Source organism: Emys orbicularis, chromosome 7, assembly GCF_028017835.1.
Source record: "Emys orbicularis isolate rEmyOrb1 chromosome 7, rEmyOrb1.hap1, whole genome shotgun sequence".
Classification (NCBI taxonomy): domain Eukaryota; kingdom Metazoa; phylum Chordata; order Testudines; family Emydidae; genus Emys; species Emys orbicularis.
The window spans coordinates 55,486,943-55,503,546 of NC_088689.1; the positions used below are offsets into that span (position 1 = coordinate 55,486,943).

Genomic DNA, 16,604 nt, shown 5'->3' on the forward strand with positions numbered 1-16,604 from the left:
GCGAGCTATTCGAGTCTCAGTAAGTAATGGATAGAATCCCACCGAGGGGGCAATCTCGGGGACCTGAGAGACCCTGTCTTTATATGGTGGGGGTGTTGGAGCCGAAGGGGACACCGACTCTGCCATCACAACCGGAGGAGGGTTCTGGGGACTAACAGTAGTTACTACCGAACCTGTCGGAGTCAAATTACACCTTTGCAAAAGATCTGACCTATCTCTTAACACCATAAACGTATACGCATAGAGATGTTCATTCCATTTACCTGTTTTCTGACAAAACAAAAGCAACTGAAGGATCGTGTTGTAATTAAGTGATCCTTCCGGTGGCCACCTTTCTTGGCACTCCAGCTGGTACTGAGGCCAATCAACTGTACAGAACCTTTTCAATTTACTTTTAATCAACTGATCAGATCCAAACACCTTCCAGTTCACCAGAATGCATTCCAAGGGTGTACACCTTACCCTGCCTGCCGTACTCTGTCCCTGCCCCATATTAGGGAGACTCTGGGCGTCCCCAAGTCAAAACAGGTAGACACTGGGCGTCCCCAGGTCAAGACAGATAAAGTCCCCACTGGACTGTTCCTACCTTATCCACAGGACCGGTTCTGCACCGTCGCCCTATCGACGGTCCGTCGCCCTATCGACGGGACCGGTTCCCCACCGTCGCCCGCAGCCACAGCTGCTTCTCCACTACTCAAGCGCGTTGCACCGTTGTGCCCTCCGGGGTCGACCAAACCACGTCTCTGCCGAGGCCCCCCGATGAAGTCACCGGTGAGCGCTCTGGGCGTCGGTCATCGTCGTAATCCGTCGGCCACCAGGAGGGATCCGGGCAAGGCTAAATTTCAGCCTCGAGCCCACCCAGGGACGCCAAAACTGTTGCAGGCACAGAATGCCCGAGGCAAAGCAACAGCGAAGGTTCGTGGCCCGGTGTGCTTCGCGCCAATAAACACACCAGGTGGAGAAGCAAACAAAGTTTATTTGAGATCTCAAAGCGGTGCTAGGAGACAGGCACGTCTCAAATCCAGCACACTAGCAGAAAAAAACTTTCTTCCTTTATACCTTTTGCAGTCAAGCCTCATCCCCCCCCTTCCCCCGCTACCCCTCCCTTTCTCCCCCCCATTCCTCTCTCTCTACCCCTCCCGTCCCTGGTAACAATTACTAAGCAAATAGCAATTACATTTAAGCAGTTAGTTTATGTTGGCAGCTATAGGTTCAGCTCGTTAGTAACACTTCTTGAACTACTATCTTGTCCCGTTCCTTTGATTTATTATCTTTTCTTCGGCCAGAGGTATGCAGGCCTCATTATTACCGCTTGGTACTGCAAAGGGGGGTTTACCACTGATATCAGGCTGCTTACACATTTTACTTGCACCTGGCTTTTGAGGTCGATTAGAGTTTAAACATGGAAGGAGTTTGGTTCAGGCCTAGTGCAGGAAGGCTTCATTGACACTTGTGATTTTCCACCCTCCTGAGTTACCTAGGGTGATGGTGATGCCTGGTGACGTCAACAGTAGTATTCATAGTACAAGGTGTTCTGAAAAAGAAATTTTACAAGAAATTATTACAATACTATTTCACTGCATTAATTGAGAATGTTTTATGGTCTCGTGACTGTCCTATGTCAGAGAGCAACAGCATTGCCAAAGACAAGCATTCAATATTATCAGCCAGCACCCCACACCCAGTTATTAGATTGCCTTAAAAAACCACGAGATTTTTAAAAGGATAAAATTGGGGTTCATTTTACTTTCTGGGTTTGCTTTTTGGGTACACTTGGATCATGTCTTAAAATTTTTATATGGAACCATGAAGACTAAAAAGCTTACATTTTTTAGTGAAACCTGAGAGTCTGATGCAATCAATTTGATCCAGGAACTGAGTTTTTAAGAAAAATGCCAGCTATTATGAGACTTATAATACAGTTGCGATAGCAGACAACACTGAGCACATCATTCTGTTTTATTAAGGAATCTCATAGGTGTTTGCAGCTTTCTACAAGTATTAACCATAGCATGGAAGTTAACTCAATGTCTTGCGTCTTTGTTTGTTCTTGCTTTATTTTTCAGATCACATATGGGAATTTAAATATCTACTTGCCCAACATAGTTCTATTTCAGGTGACCTTGAACTGCACACAACTCCATGGTCATCCTGTGAGTGTCTGTTTGATGATGATAAAAGGGCAGTTGAATTTAAAGAGAAGTTTCAAAAAAGTGAAAAGTCTCTCATGAAAATGACAAATCTGTCAACACACCTGGAGGGAAAATGTTCAGGTGAGATTGTAATCCATAGTTCTTTGTTGACTACCTATTTAAGTGAGAGACACATTGCTAAGCAGGAAAGCTGATTATATTTATGACCATTAACAGTGTTTTCATTAAAACCAGATAGACACAGCTGGCTGTAGGCCTGAAATTGTGTGTCTTGGAAGCAGTTGCTCAGTATCCCAGCCAAAGTGTGAATGCAGCCTTCATTCAGAAGGCATAGAGATGACCTGTGAAGGGGAGCAGAATAAAAACAGCTTGGATTAAATGTTTTAATATCGCCATCTACTCTCCACTGTAACATTTTTTATTGTGAGGATAATTAACCATTGGAACAGCTTTCCAAGGAATGTGATAAATTCTCCATCACATGAAGTCTTTAAATCAAGTTTGAAATCTGTCTAAAATATATGCACTGGTTCAATAAAAATTACTGGGGCAGGTGTAGGAACTACTAGATGAGGTTTTTTGGCCTATATTATGCATTATGGTCCTTTTTCACTTTAAAAGCTATGTAAACCCCTGGATCAGAACAAAACAGACATTTTCTCTCAGAGCATAGGATGGACTCCTATGTCTGTGTATAGTCATTCAGCAAAACTGTGCTGGAAGAACATTGTTGAGGATGCAAAGTCAAGTGTTCAGAAGATAGGAAATGAAAGAATTATAGTTTCCTGTGCACTCTTGTGTGTGTGCATTATGATATAGCTTTTAATTATATTGCTACGAACTGTGTTTTCCACAGGACGCCTCTCTGGTTCAGTGCACAGGGTAGATAAGGCGCCTGTTCAGTATTTTTTTTATCCACATCAATAACCAGTTGTTTTCCATTGCTTGTAACTGTGATCAGTTTTAACAGTACAGCCATTTTTGGGAACTTAAGTAATGAAAATAGGTAGTTTTGCTAGTATATTTTTTGTAATGACATTTTGAACAAATCTAATGCCTTTGAAGTTTGAATCACAGACTTAAAATGTGGCGGGGCATAGTCCTGAGGTTCGAGAGGTGTCTTTTTTGCTGTACCCATGACAATCTATCCAGATTTGGTTAAGTTATAAGCTGTGGAAAATCACCATTTACACATACACAGTAGGACTTGTTTAACATTTATCCCTTAATTTTCTGAATGTTCCAGCTGCACTGCTCATGCTCCTGGGCTCCACTGAGTCTCAGTCATTGTGCCCATGTGATACATACAGAGCTAAAACTCCAGGTGGAACAAAGGCAAAACAAATGCTGCTCCTGCTCCCGCTCCCCTCCATCAAACTGTCCTTTGATGCTATAAACTTTTGGTGTATCATAGCATCCTGTTTCCCCATTTTCTGTTGTTGTACCTGCCATAGAAAGTTTTATGTTTCCAGGTTTACTTACCAAGACATCTCTATACACCTCTACCCCGATATAACGCTGTCCTCGGGAGCCAAAAAATCTTACCGCATTATAGGTGAAACCGCGTTCTATCGAACTTGCTTTGATCCGCCGGAGCCTGCAGCGCCCTCCCCGTGGAGCGCTGCTTTACCGCGTTATATCTGGTCGCGTTATATTGGGGTAGAGATGTATATGAGAAATGTTTGAATAATCCCTGGTACTGTTATAATCAGAGAACATCTGAGCTATTATGATGTATTGCCTATCTGATCTCTAAGTCTGGTGGTTGTTGTTTTTTAAATATTGGCCTCTATCACAGTAATATTTAAGCACGTAGGTCATTACTTTCAGATTTATTTTTCTTTATCATAATGATTTCATCACTGAGGAAATCATTCTTTGTAAAGCAAGTCAATATGCAGTTCCAAAAGATAAAGTAAATCTCAGGCTATTGTTATGCTATTTATACACCGTTTTTGTTTGGAATCAGTTGAGCTATATCTTCTTGTTACTGCTTTCTATGATATTATAAAATACTAAGATGGCACAAAATTTGATCTAATCCTTTTGTTTTTGTAGGAGTGATTCAATTGAAAGCCCATGTCTTAGACTTGAAGTTTACCATTGCTACTCCCCAGTACAGGCAACTCATCTTAGATGCTGACACTTCATTAGAATGTATTTTGGCTTCTCTTCCTATGATCATCTATTCTGGTTGTGCAAAATGTGGGTTGGAACTACAGACCGATGAGAACAAGATCTACAAGCAGTGCCTTAGTTGCTTACCATTTAACAAAGTGAGAAAGTTCTACAGGTAAATCAAATAAGAAACTAAGACCAGTAAAACAATATTTAGTATTAAAGAGAGAGATTTAAAATATGTTGAATAACCATAATAAATTTCATGTAAATTTGGCTTCACATACATTAACATTGTGAATGGAAATATGTTTTATTCCTTACTATACTTTATGTGTGCTCTTTAAGAAATAGCATTTTCTGGTGGTCAGAGCACATTTCTGGGACTCAGAAGGCAGTTCTGTTCCTGGCTTTGCCACTGACTTTTTGTGTGACATAGGATGAGTCCTGTAACTTCATTTTGCCTTAACTTCCCCACCAGCAAAATGAGATGATAATACTTATCTTCTTCAAAAACAATATTAGGTTTACTACATTTGTGTTTGTAAAGTACATTGGATGGAAAACTTTACAGAATGCAAAGTATCCTTATGTGTTATATTATTTTTATCATTACTTAAAGGTTATATTCCATCTTTAAATAATCCATCATAATTTGTTAACTCCCATTTAATGTGATGAAGGGGTAGTAGTGATTTTTGGGGGTTACTGTAACACTGGACTGGGATCAAGGAGGATCCTGGTCCTAGCGCTTATGTGAGAACCCAAGAAATCCATTTGACCATGTCATGCCTCAGCCTAGCTTTCAAATTTGGTGAAAGCAGAACCTCATCCTAAAACGAGATATGCCATCTAATTTAAACTAAGAGGGACAAAAGGCAAAAAACCCTGCATCTTTCCAATTGATTGCATAGGAAAGAACAGGCATACCGTAATGAACAGCAGATGGCAGTATGAGATAGGCTGTGCAAACCCTTGGATTTATAACAGGTTAAAGCAAACTTAAGCCTCATCATTTGATTTAACAACATAATTATTAAATGTAGAGATCATTATTTGTTTTAAATAATTTATTATTTCAAATACTTCTTTACCTTTACCTTGTTTGCAAAGTGGATTAAGCATAGCATGCATATAGTACAGGTGAATTCTGAGGCAATGTGCATAAAGTCTGGCATATAATTTACTTTTACATATAACTCCTTATTTTCCTAAATTATCCTAACTTGCTTTATAATGAGATGGAACAGGGAGTGTGGTGATTGAGTACCAGCAAATAAAGCAGTAATTTCTTACTCAGTAATAGCTCACACAGCAATTAACATAAGAGCCCCTTTTATTGAATAAGGTAATATTAGCTTGGTCCTTGGAATTATCCCCTACTCAAAAATACCAGGGGATTAGTTTTTGTAGTATTAGAGATTTTAGTAATTATTATTTTGTTATTTTCTGAGTGCTGACAGCGTGCTTAGGACTCTATTAAATAATCATAGATGACAGCATGATCCCCTTCCCCAAAGAAAGCATACAACCAGAATTAGTCACGGACAATACAATGTGAACATACATGGGTACAGTCCTGTCTACTAATATGAGCTACACAAGTGGGGAACAGACACAGCACACCATAGCATATGGCTAGAGGGGGGCAGAGAGTCTAGCCAATCCCAAAGTGTCAGACTGTACCCCCTAGAGCTGTAGTATGCCAGCACCTGCAATTAGGTATGTCCCTCCAGTAGCACTCAAGAGGATGGTAGAACAGTACCCTGCTGCTTGGGTGCTGAAGTAGTAGGACATCATCTGTACCGTCTCTTCTTTATGAGGGTGGGCAGGGACTAGGGGAGCTAAGAAGGACCTCCTGGCTGGCTGCTGGGACTGAGTAAGGACTGAGCTCAAGGAGAGCTGCAAGAAGACAGTGGCCCCAGGGAGGACGCTCTGGGGTTACAGCTCCCATACCAGGGCCGGGACAAGGTGAAGACTGTATACCCCGGAAGGGGTTTATTCTGTTTCACCTACAGACCGTGTGTGTGACTCAGCCAGAGAGCTGAGTCACTGAAAAACTGCCTGAGAAACCACTAACAGGAGTCACCATAAACTGAAAGATTGCAGACACACCCAACCAGAAGGGGGCGCTTGCGGAAGGTGGGTGCTGCCCTGTTACAAATACGGATAAGGATTTGGCATTATTTCTTTAATAAAAGACATAACAAGAATACCGAAACCAAACTAGTCCAAACCTTTGAGAAAAATACATAAATTACCAGTTGCATAAGTTAAAATCCATATGAAGCAGCCATCAGTCAGTCACCCTACCTTATAATAAAGCCAAGCCTACTTGCCTACTGTAGATACAGAAGAAAACAAGTGTGCACATGACCAGTCCTGGAATAGGTCTGGGGCACATGGGAGGAGATTGCGTCTGTAAGATGTTAATAATGCTCATTTTGTTCTTGTACAGTTCCCTACCTTCAATTTGTATATCTCAGAATTGCTAGTAGGGAATTTTCAGAAGAGGCCCATAACTCTGGAATTTGCTTCCCACCTTTGCTGTAACCCAGGCCAAATATTATGACTTTCAGGGCACATCGCAAAGCTTATCTGTTTACTCAGTGTTTTCCTATGAGCATGAATTAAATGAAAAAGGTTTGGTTTTGTTCAGCAGGGAGAGATTTCTTTTAACATTGTTGACATTTTATCGGAGGAAATTTTTTTTATATTTTTCAACTTGTTGTAAGAGCATGAAAGAAATATGGTAAATTCATGATATAAATAAAATAAATAAGGTGCCCCTGCCATGGAAATTTTAACTTTCTCTTTTCAAGATGAGCATAAAGGACATCTGTTTAACCTCTCACCCAAGGCTGGCACAAATGATGGTGAGACAATCTCCTAGAGTTGCATTGTATAGCAGTTCCTGAGTCTGAGCCTTTATGTGGACCTTGAATCCATAACTTTTATAAAGAGTAGTGTGTATCTAATGTTTTCACATTGACATTCTGGTCTTTGGTGTTCTAGTAAAACATCCTGCATATCTTAATAGCAATTCCAAGTTGCGTGTTGTAACACTACTTAGTGCATGCTAACAAGAGATGTCTCTTTCCCCGGCTTCACCAGAGAGAGATCTCATCTAAATGAATGAGATACAATTTATTAACAAAACATGTTCTTCTCATTCTATTTCCCTATTTTTGTAAGAGCATGAAATGTCAAAATTTGTTCCATTTAAAATAGTTAATATTAGTGATTGAGATCAAGTAACATTTCTTTCTCAGCCCACTGAATCATGTCCCCCATGACTTTTTCAGAAGGTTATTTAAAGCTGTTTGCATGAGAGTGTTGTAAATTCAGCATGATTGGTGGTTCCAGAAACAGAATTGCTCCTTGCACCTTTTTTGGGAGTCAAATTTTTATAATCTGCATGTTGTTTGTACTTTGTTACATGAAGAGTTCTAATATGGATCATCTGTGACCTTTAAACAGGTCTCACTTTAACTAATTCATATTCATAATCTTAAACACTTTCACTAATTTTAGGGCATAATTAGGAATAAGATATAATATTTCATAGTACATTTGCTTGTGTTTCTGGTGTCTCACAAAGCAAGGGAAATGTCTAACTTGAAATAGCATCTGATTTTGATTCAGGAGCAGCACAAAAATTACAGCTGATGAGCTAACTGTTTTAATATCTTAACAAATATATCATTATCTCTGGAATTATAAAATATTTTGACCGCCTCGGCTAGATTTTTTTTCCTTTTAAATGTTTAATCTTTATTTATGAAATGCAACCATGATCTGCCTGAGCCCAGGTTTATTAACCTTTCAGGCGTGCTATAAAGCTCATATTTCCCCCCTGTTGACTTAGGCTGTACATGGCCTAGGCTGAGGTGGTTATTACAGTGTTTACATATAAATGTTTGTTTCGATTTTTAACTTAAGGACCAAGAGCCCAGAGCACTGAATGGGTACCTACAGTTGTATTTTAAAAATTCAAATAAATAAATAAATAATAAAAATAAACCACATTCCTTCTGGGCTATGGTTACAATGGCCCAGAAAAAATATTGTCAACTAAGGGAGATTAGAAAGAATAGTAAACTATTCATACAATCATGCATCTTTTGGATTTCAAAGGTCACAATGTTATTTCTTTTCTTCCTCTTTCCATGTTTTTATCCCAGATACCTACCCTTTTGCCTCCCCTCCTTATACTTTCTTTATGGAGGAGGATGTAATAGTGTTTCCTTCAAGTGGCACACAGCTGTATTTTCTTTATCTATAGCTAACAGCACTTTGTTAGTTAGAACACAGTAGTGCCAGTAATAATGAGCAAACAGATTCCCAGTGGACAGGGAATTATACACACAATGCCTGTTTTAGTTCAAGGGGGTTATATGCTTTAGTCCTCAGGGGTTTCTTTAAATGTAGTACACACAGCATCATAATTTTGGCCCAGCAAACTTGTATATATTGTATATTGCTGTGGAGAGCTGGAATTCTGGCAGCATTTAAGGATTAGAGAGAGTTCTGGCAACATGGAATGAAAATACCCAGTTTCCCAGTACCTGCCTATCTGTACCAGTAGTGAATTTTAGGGGTATTTTTAGATAGCATGTTTGACTTGATAGAGGTGGCTATATATACTCTCTCCATGGTTGCCAAATTGTAGCTGGATATCTAGTTTGCAGTGGGTTAAAGTAGCCATATTAGAAAATATAGTACTTGTGCAAAAGAGATTAATTACAGATCAGTATTTTCTGTGGTATGCTTCTGTAAATAAAAATGGACATAGGCTATGTCTACACTGCAAGCTAGGAGTGCGATTCCCCTGCTCACATACACATACTTTCACTTATTATCATTGTGCTGGCCATGCTGAGTACATAATCACCTAAAACTGGTGGGTATGAATTCGGTGTGGCTAAGCTGGTCCTCCGCCGCTACCCGTGCTACTGTGACTACATTGCTATTTATATTTGTGTTAGCTCTCATCGAGCTAGCTGAAGTACCGGTATGTGTATGTGAGCAGGGGAATCCCACGCATAGTTCAGAGTCATAGCCATTGTGTCAGGCACCAAACAGAAGATTGAATTGAGAGTGACAGATATTTGAAAAAAATTACTACTAGGTATTACAATAAGATGTTGATTTTTATTAAACCGTGTAAGACCCTTTGAGTGAAGTTAGATGACATTGGGAAGAAAGTCTCTGAATTAAGAACCTGAGACCAGGCAGCAACCCAGAATAAGCAGAACCAAGCAAATGTAAATGTTTTCCAAGTGCCTCATTTGATCCACTACAGGCTTTTTCTGCAATCTATTTTATACTGTGGATTGCAAAAGTTTTAAGTTTTGTCCAGAGCCAGTCTAAACAGAAATCTACCTAAGTTTGTTAACCCACATGCCCTGAGAATCCCCGGAATGATGAGGCAGCAAGACTTACCCCATAAAGTGTTACGGATACAATTTGTAAGAAAGATACAATGCAAAAGACAATATTTTGCATTTCAGAGGTCTAAAATGAAATCATTTCTGGCTTATCTCTGATGTGAAGGGTTTTTGCAGCTAAGCAGTTTCTCCAGGAGATTATTTGAATTTATTAGGAAATCCAGTGGACAGTTATTTATTTCCATATTTTTGGAGGAAATAAACTATATTTGTTGAATGCTCACAATTTCATAGAAGATGAAAAATCCAAGACTAAATATGATGCAGAACAGAATCACCTCTTTTTTGTTACTTTTGCCTTGGGTAGTGCTTTACTTTCATTATCTTAAAAAAGTATCCCCCAATTAGGTTTTTCTCATCTTTTGTGATTTAAAAAAACAACAACCTGGAAATAAATCCAGCTTCTCTGCAGTCTTCTTAACCCCTTTGATTTACCACTTTACAGTCTCATGGTCCACAGACCCTTGCTTCTTACTTATGATGCACTAAAAGAATTTCTTGTTTATCTTTATATCTCTAGGTATTTATTCACATTTCTTCTTAATCGACATCTTAGCTAATAAAGTTTATGTTCCTTTCTTTTAGCTGATTATATGAACTTTGATTTCCTAACTCTTCCCTTCAGGCAACTTTAACTAACTTCCTCATTTTTTTAAAAAGACCTGAAGCACCAGGTCTAGGTATGTTCCCCTGAAAAGGTATCTAAATTAATTATATTGCAGTCAAGTTGTGGGACTGGCATTTCTGGAAGCCACTAATAATTACTTACACTTATATATGACACCTTATATATGTCCAAGGATGACAAAGTGAGATCTAAACTAACTACACTGAAATGCAACCACCTCTTCTGAAGTAAAACCTTGCATCTGTTCAACAACAATTCTCCATAACAGCTCAGGGAATTGAGTATACAGCCTCCAGTAAAAACTACTGGGAGAATTTTGAGTAAGCAGAATAGCATTACCCAAATTAGAATTTAGCCAGGACACCGTGGTTATTAAAAGTACCACCAGATCATTGAAGACCACATGTGATCAGGGCCTTGATTTTTATCTGTCTAATCCAACAGATTTCAGCAGCACAGGGATAATATCACCAATACCACTTTCTGTAACTCCTCACTAACTTCTTAGAGGTCTCCTATCTTAACTATTTACCAGGACTGTCCATGTTTAGATAATGAGATCTGATCCAAAGAAATATGGCTACGACCCTAAGTGTTTAGCGGATGGTGTGTCAAAGAATTTGCCCATAGACAGGGCTTTGGAGTGGAGCTGCAGGTTTTTGCCTGGAGCTGGAGCGGAGCCGGAGCACAGCTCCAAAGCCCTGCCCATAGAGAAGATGTCCCAGCCACAATCAACTTCTCTACGTGCTGCAGAAATGTTGAACGTTAAGCATTAAAAGGTAGTGCAGTTTGGTGCATTTTCTCCTTATATTACCTGCTCAATTATTATATAAATAGTGATAACAGCTAAACATACCCCAAATAGGATGCAACACACTGGAGCTATGGAAATCTGCCATTCTTACCTTGTACCTCATCTGTGTTTGCAGATCTCTTCTATGGAAGTGACTCCTTCCCTTTCTCCTATCTTCCTCATGCCATCCTAGTGGGGTGGCCCCTGAGATGTGGGCATACCCGTTGTAAAGACCCAGACTTGGAATGATTTTGTGCCTGCCTTTTATTCATTTATTTATTTAGGTTTAAAATTATTAAAAATGCACTTATCCAAGGCTCTGAATGCCTATCACAATTAATGATACAATACAGTGAAACTCCAGCAGCATTAAAGTATTCATTCCAACAAGGAGTCAGACAGACACCTAAAAAACGTAGGGTTGATGTTAAAATTTAGTATTGATTTGACTCTGAATTATCTACATTATCTATCTAATATTTGCCTGAACAAAAAAAGCTATATATATTTCTTTGTTAGCATTATACTTATTAATATCTGCATGTGATAGCTGGTGTCATTATAGATTAATTATACCTTTGGCTATTTCTCAAATATCTTTTATAGTGAATCCTGCAATGTCCTTAGTTCTTATCAGTGTTTGTTGGGAACTCTACTAGAGAGAGATGCAATTGGTCAGTCCTTGTGTAGTCTTATGGGCTTTGGACTTGCTTATTAGAGTGATGAACTCTTAGTTTTGCTGTGAACACATGGACTTCCGAGAATCAGTTTCTTGATGCTTATCCTGTTGACACCAATAAGCTACATTGCGATGTCCGCACCAAAAAGGAGACATAATATGGGACAAAGATCCAAAATGTGAGCAATTAAAATATATTAGAAAAGGGAAAAAATTGATTTTATATGATTGATTGGGAGAGTGAGGATCAGTCTCTAAATGTGGGATTGTTATTTTCTGTTTCTTTAGATCTGATGATAAAAGCTTTCTGTGGCTGACATGTTATTTACTTCAAATAATTAATTTTAGTTTGTGAAAGTTAATAGAGAAAAATAATTTTTAAAGATTTTTTAATTGTCATGGGCTCCAAGAGTAATATCATCAAAAACTGATGAAAACTATAAATTAATTAGAACGTAGTGTTCTATTTTCATTATTTATTAATTTTTATTTATTTCTGAAATAGAAACATATGACTCTTTCTCTTTGATATTGCAATTTATTCTTAATTGATTAGAAATTTCAGCAGGGGGTCTGAAGCGACTGCTAAGCTGCCAACAGGTTCTGCTAGCTTAATTGCTTGCATACAGAGAGTACGCTGATTAGGCTGAACCACTGGTCAAGGGTCTGGAGTTAAAAGCAGAGAATGTCCTTCACTCCTGAAATGCCATAGCTTTAGGTACTTGAGTATATTTGTTTTTGCTATAATTTAATTGTAAATCATGTGGCAGAAATGGTGGGCACACTTGTGCACTCTTATGCTCTCTCTCTCTCTCTCTCATACACACACACAAACATCTTTGATCTGCTCATTCTTGGCATTAGAGAATTTAGCATTTCACCCTCTACTAAAAATACCTACATCATTCTCTGAGCGATGAAGGGAAATAGTCATTTCCCACTGAATCACAGAAAGATCAGTTCTCCTGGCATCTTCTTAAGGAATCTTAATCTCAAGACTAAGGTTTTGAGCTTGAAGAATGTGTCAGATGCTCAGCCTGGTGCAAATCAGTAGAGCCCTACAAATCTGTGGATATTTGCTTTATATCCATGGTTATCCGCAGACCATGTTTGTGGATCACGGATTAGATGCAGATACAAATTTTGTATCCGCGCAGGGCTCTAGAAATCAGCTGAGCTCCATGGCTTCATCATCTGAGGGTCTGGCCCTAAACATGTTGTATGGGGCAATTTTCATTTTCTTTCAAACTAAAGCACAGATTACAAAAAGCATAAATCTATCCCTATTTTCTAAAATCACAGCTTGGTTGATAATTCTGTGGCATCATCATGCACAGCCATTAGAGAATCCATTAAACTGTCAGGCACAAATTCCTGATCTGCAGGTTGGCAGAAATTGAGAGCATAAAAGAGATTTACCAGATCAATAATATTAGGTGAATAAAGGCAATATTATATTTAATTACCTTGACCATAAATTTTGTTTCTGCTGCAAAAATAAAACCATTTCAAATGCAAGCATTTATGGGAATCTGTTTTCTTATTTAGACCAGCCCTGATGACTGCAGAAGACAAAGGATGTGAGATTTGTATTCAAGTGGTGTCAGAGTTGATGGAGAAAATATTCCTTAATATTCCTGCAGACTGGCTGAACAGATTCATAGGTACTGTACCATACATTCTTTGTTAGAAAAACAATCAACTGCAGCACAGAACCAGAAACACTTAACTGAAACAAAGTTATAGTTACTGCCCATACACACCAGAGGCCAGAACATTGATCTGGTTTGGCATGATGTTTCTGATGTTTTGTGTAACATGTAGCTTTAAAAGAATTGCATATGTTTCATGTTCCACTGTGGATTTGTCAGACATTTATACTTAATTCCCAAACATTATTAGTCTGGAGTTAAGTTTATAAACATTGATCAATTGTTCAGAATCCTGAAGGCAAATATTGTAATTGTCACAAAAGACAAATGTGAGACATCTAGGAAGTTCAGAATAGAATTTAGGTAACAGGAGGTATTGTGAGATGATTATTTATAACTAAGACTACATTTTAGTCACGGATATTTTTAGTAAAAGTCGTGGACAGGTCATGGGCAGTAAACAAAAATTCACGGCCCGTGTCCTGTCTGTGACTTTTACTAAAAATACCAGTGAATAAAACTTGTGGGGGGCTGCCTGGAGGCCCCAATGGTGCTGGGATAGGGCGGCCTGGCTGCTTGGGGGGAGCTGGCAGCACCGCGCGGCCCAGGACCTGTGCTGGTTCTGGGGGGTTCCCAGCCAATGGGAGTTGCAAAGCCAGCGCTCTGGGTGGAGGCAGCCCACAGAGCTGCCTGGTCAGGCCTCTGTCTTGCAGCTGAGCAAGGGGGATATTGCCATTTCCGGGGAGTCCCCCAGGTAAGCGCTGCCCAGAGCCCACCTCACTCTGTCTGGTGCCCCAATCCCCTGGCCCCTCCCACACCCAAACTCTGCTGCTGGGGCGGCGGAGGCCCGAGACTGCTCCAGCAGCGAACAGTGCGCCTGGTGCAGGGGCTGCTTGAGCTGCCCCTGAGCTAGATGCACCGGCCCCTGCAGAACTCATGGAAGTCATGGAATGTCACGGAATCCATGACTTCCGTGACCTCCGTGAAAAACTCTCAGCCTTATTTATAACTTTACATAGCTCAATACAGTTACTACCTAGGAGTGTGTGTGTCTCTCTCTCGCTTTCTGTGTGTGTGTGTGTGTGTGTGTGTGTGTGTGTGTGTGTGTGTGTGTGTGTGTGTGTCTTGCTGAGAATTCCCGTGTTGCTGACATATCCTCAAAGTAGACTTCCTGCTTGGGAGCTGCTATAGGGTAAGTCACAGGAATTGTAGTTTAGCTTATGAATGACAGGCTCAGCAAATCAGAAGGTGTTCAAAACTCTCCTAAGCAAAGGTATACTTTTTTTAATTACTAAATTAATTATTCAACTGTGTTATTCAAATGCTGAGCGGTATTTCCTGCGTTTTATCCCTTCCAGGGAGGAGATCTAATCTGAGGATGTGACATTACAATGGCAGCTTTTTGGGGCTTGGAGGAAGAACTTAAGTGTAGATGTTAGCATGATAACAATGAAGTATAACTGGTTGGTTCACTGTCTTTTGCAGAGCCTCCCTCAGATACAACCTATGGCATGATAGTAGCAGACCTGTGCCACTCGCTGCTAGCAGACACCGAAGCATCCTATCTGTTGGACATTAGAAGCCATTTTGTGCTGGATGAAAACAGCTATCCTTTGCAACAGGATTTCTTTCTGCTGGATTTCCATCCTGATCTCTGAAGCCCTGTCCTCACAGTGACTGATTAACAGAGACCTTATGGACAAGCATATTGCAAAAAAAGAGAAGAAAAATTAATTATCTCATGGAAGGAAGCTGTAAAAAAACACAGTGAAAAAGGGTTTTATCTTTACTTTGTACCAAAAGCTAAAAGACTAAAAATGAAAATCCACCAATTGTATATATTGCTTCTGTAGTATTTTATGAATTGTCATATAGTGATTTTATATCTATATTTTAAAGATTTTGCATATATCTTTATTTTAAAAATGATTTCACCAATGTTTTCTCCTTGTCTTCCTCTTTTCTCAGCCCCTTCAGAAAAGTCTTCTGGTGTTGATAGATAGTGAAGTCTTATGAACATTGGCAGAGGAGAGGGAAGCCATTATTCTGTAGTATGGTCTTAGTTGTAAGATACTCTGTTTTTGTTATTTCTTACGTCTTTTCTTTGGTTCCCCTCCTCTGTCCTGCGGATAGCAGAGTCTTCTTCATTTTCTCCCAGCAATATAGTCTTGCCTCCGTTCCACCAGAACACTTTCTCACTCAAGAATCCCAATTTCTGAGCCCACCATACAAATTGTGTAGCTAGGGACTGATCTTCACACACAAGTCACACTGGTTTAACTAAAACTAATATTAAAAACGTGTTGAGTTAAACTGCTGCAAACCCCTTTGTGGACCCTCTTAAATTGACTTAACCCGGGTATATATTGATTTATCTTAAGTTGGCAAGAAGTTGAATGAAGTCAAATCAATATAAGCCAGATTTCTATCTCATTAACAGTGTCCATGCAGGGTTTTGCACCAATTTAAATGGATTTAAAAACACATCTTCAGTTAAATTTTGGCTCACCTTTGCATGCAGACTGGGCCTAAAGCGAATATACAGAAATCATGAGTTGACTACCATCTGGTCCACAGTTTCACTGCTGGAGGGGCTGATAGAGCCAGTCTGTGTATGGCAGTTGTCACTTTGTGCCACTAAAAAAACAAATTAGCATTTAAATGAAGATCATTAGTTAACATTTACCATCCTATGTTTTCTTAACAGTTAAGGACAGAGTTGGGGGTGGGGGAGGTATTTTATGCTCTCATTGTCTAAAGACCTCAGATATAGCCTGGAGTGAGAGGTAAATGTTTGTATTATAACTTTGTTACTCTAAGGGTATGTCTACACTACGGGATTACTCCGAATTTACAGAATTCGATTTTGGGCAACCGATTGTATAAAGTCGCGGCCACACTAAGCACATTAATTCGGCGGTGTGCGTCCATGTACCGAGGCTAGTGTCGACTTCCGGAGCGTTGCACAGTGGGTAGCTATCCCATAGTTCCTGCAGTCTCCCCCGCCCATTGGAATTCTGGGTTGACATCCCAATGCCTGATGGGGCAAAAAATATTGTCGCTGGTCGTTCTGGGTACAGCCTCACCCCTCCCTCCATGAAAGCAATGGCAGACAACCGTTTCGCGCCTTT

General features: G+C 39.6%; 1 protein-coding gene across 1 annotated transcript in view; it reads left to right on the forward strand.

The window, feature by feature from the left end:
* SHLD2 (shieldin complex subunit 2) overlaps positions 1-15,365 on the forward strand; it is a 75,055-nt gene extending 59,690 nt beyond the window's left edge. The window contains exons 7-10 of the mRNA XM_065407681.1: positions 2,067-2,273; positions 4,212-4,446; positions 13,370-13,485; positions 14,959-15,365. Coding sequence (XP_065263753.1) covers positions 2,067-2,273; positions 4,212-4,446; positions 13,370-13,485; positions 14,959-15,131 — 731 coding nt within the window. The 3' untranslated portion in view covers positions 15,132-15,365. The remainder of the gene's footprint in view (positions 1-2,066; positions 2,274-4,211; positions 4,447-13,369; positions 13,486-14,958) is intronic.
* The last annotated feature ends 1,239 nt before the right edge of the window (positions 15,366-16,604 follow it).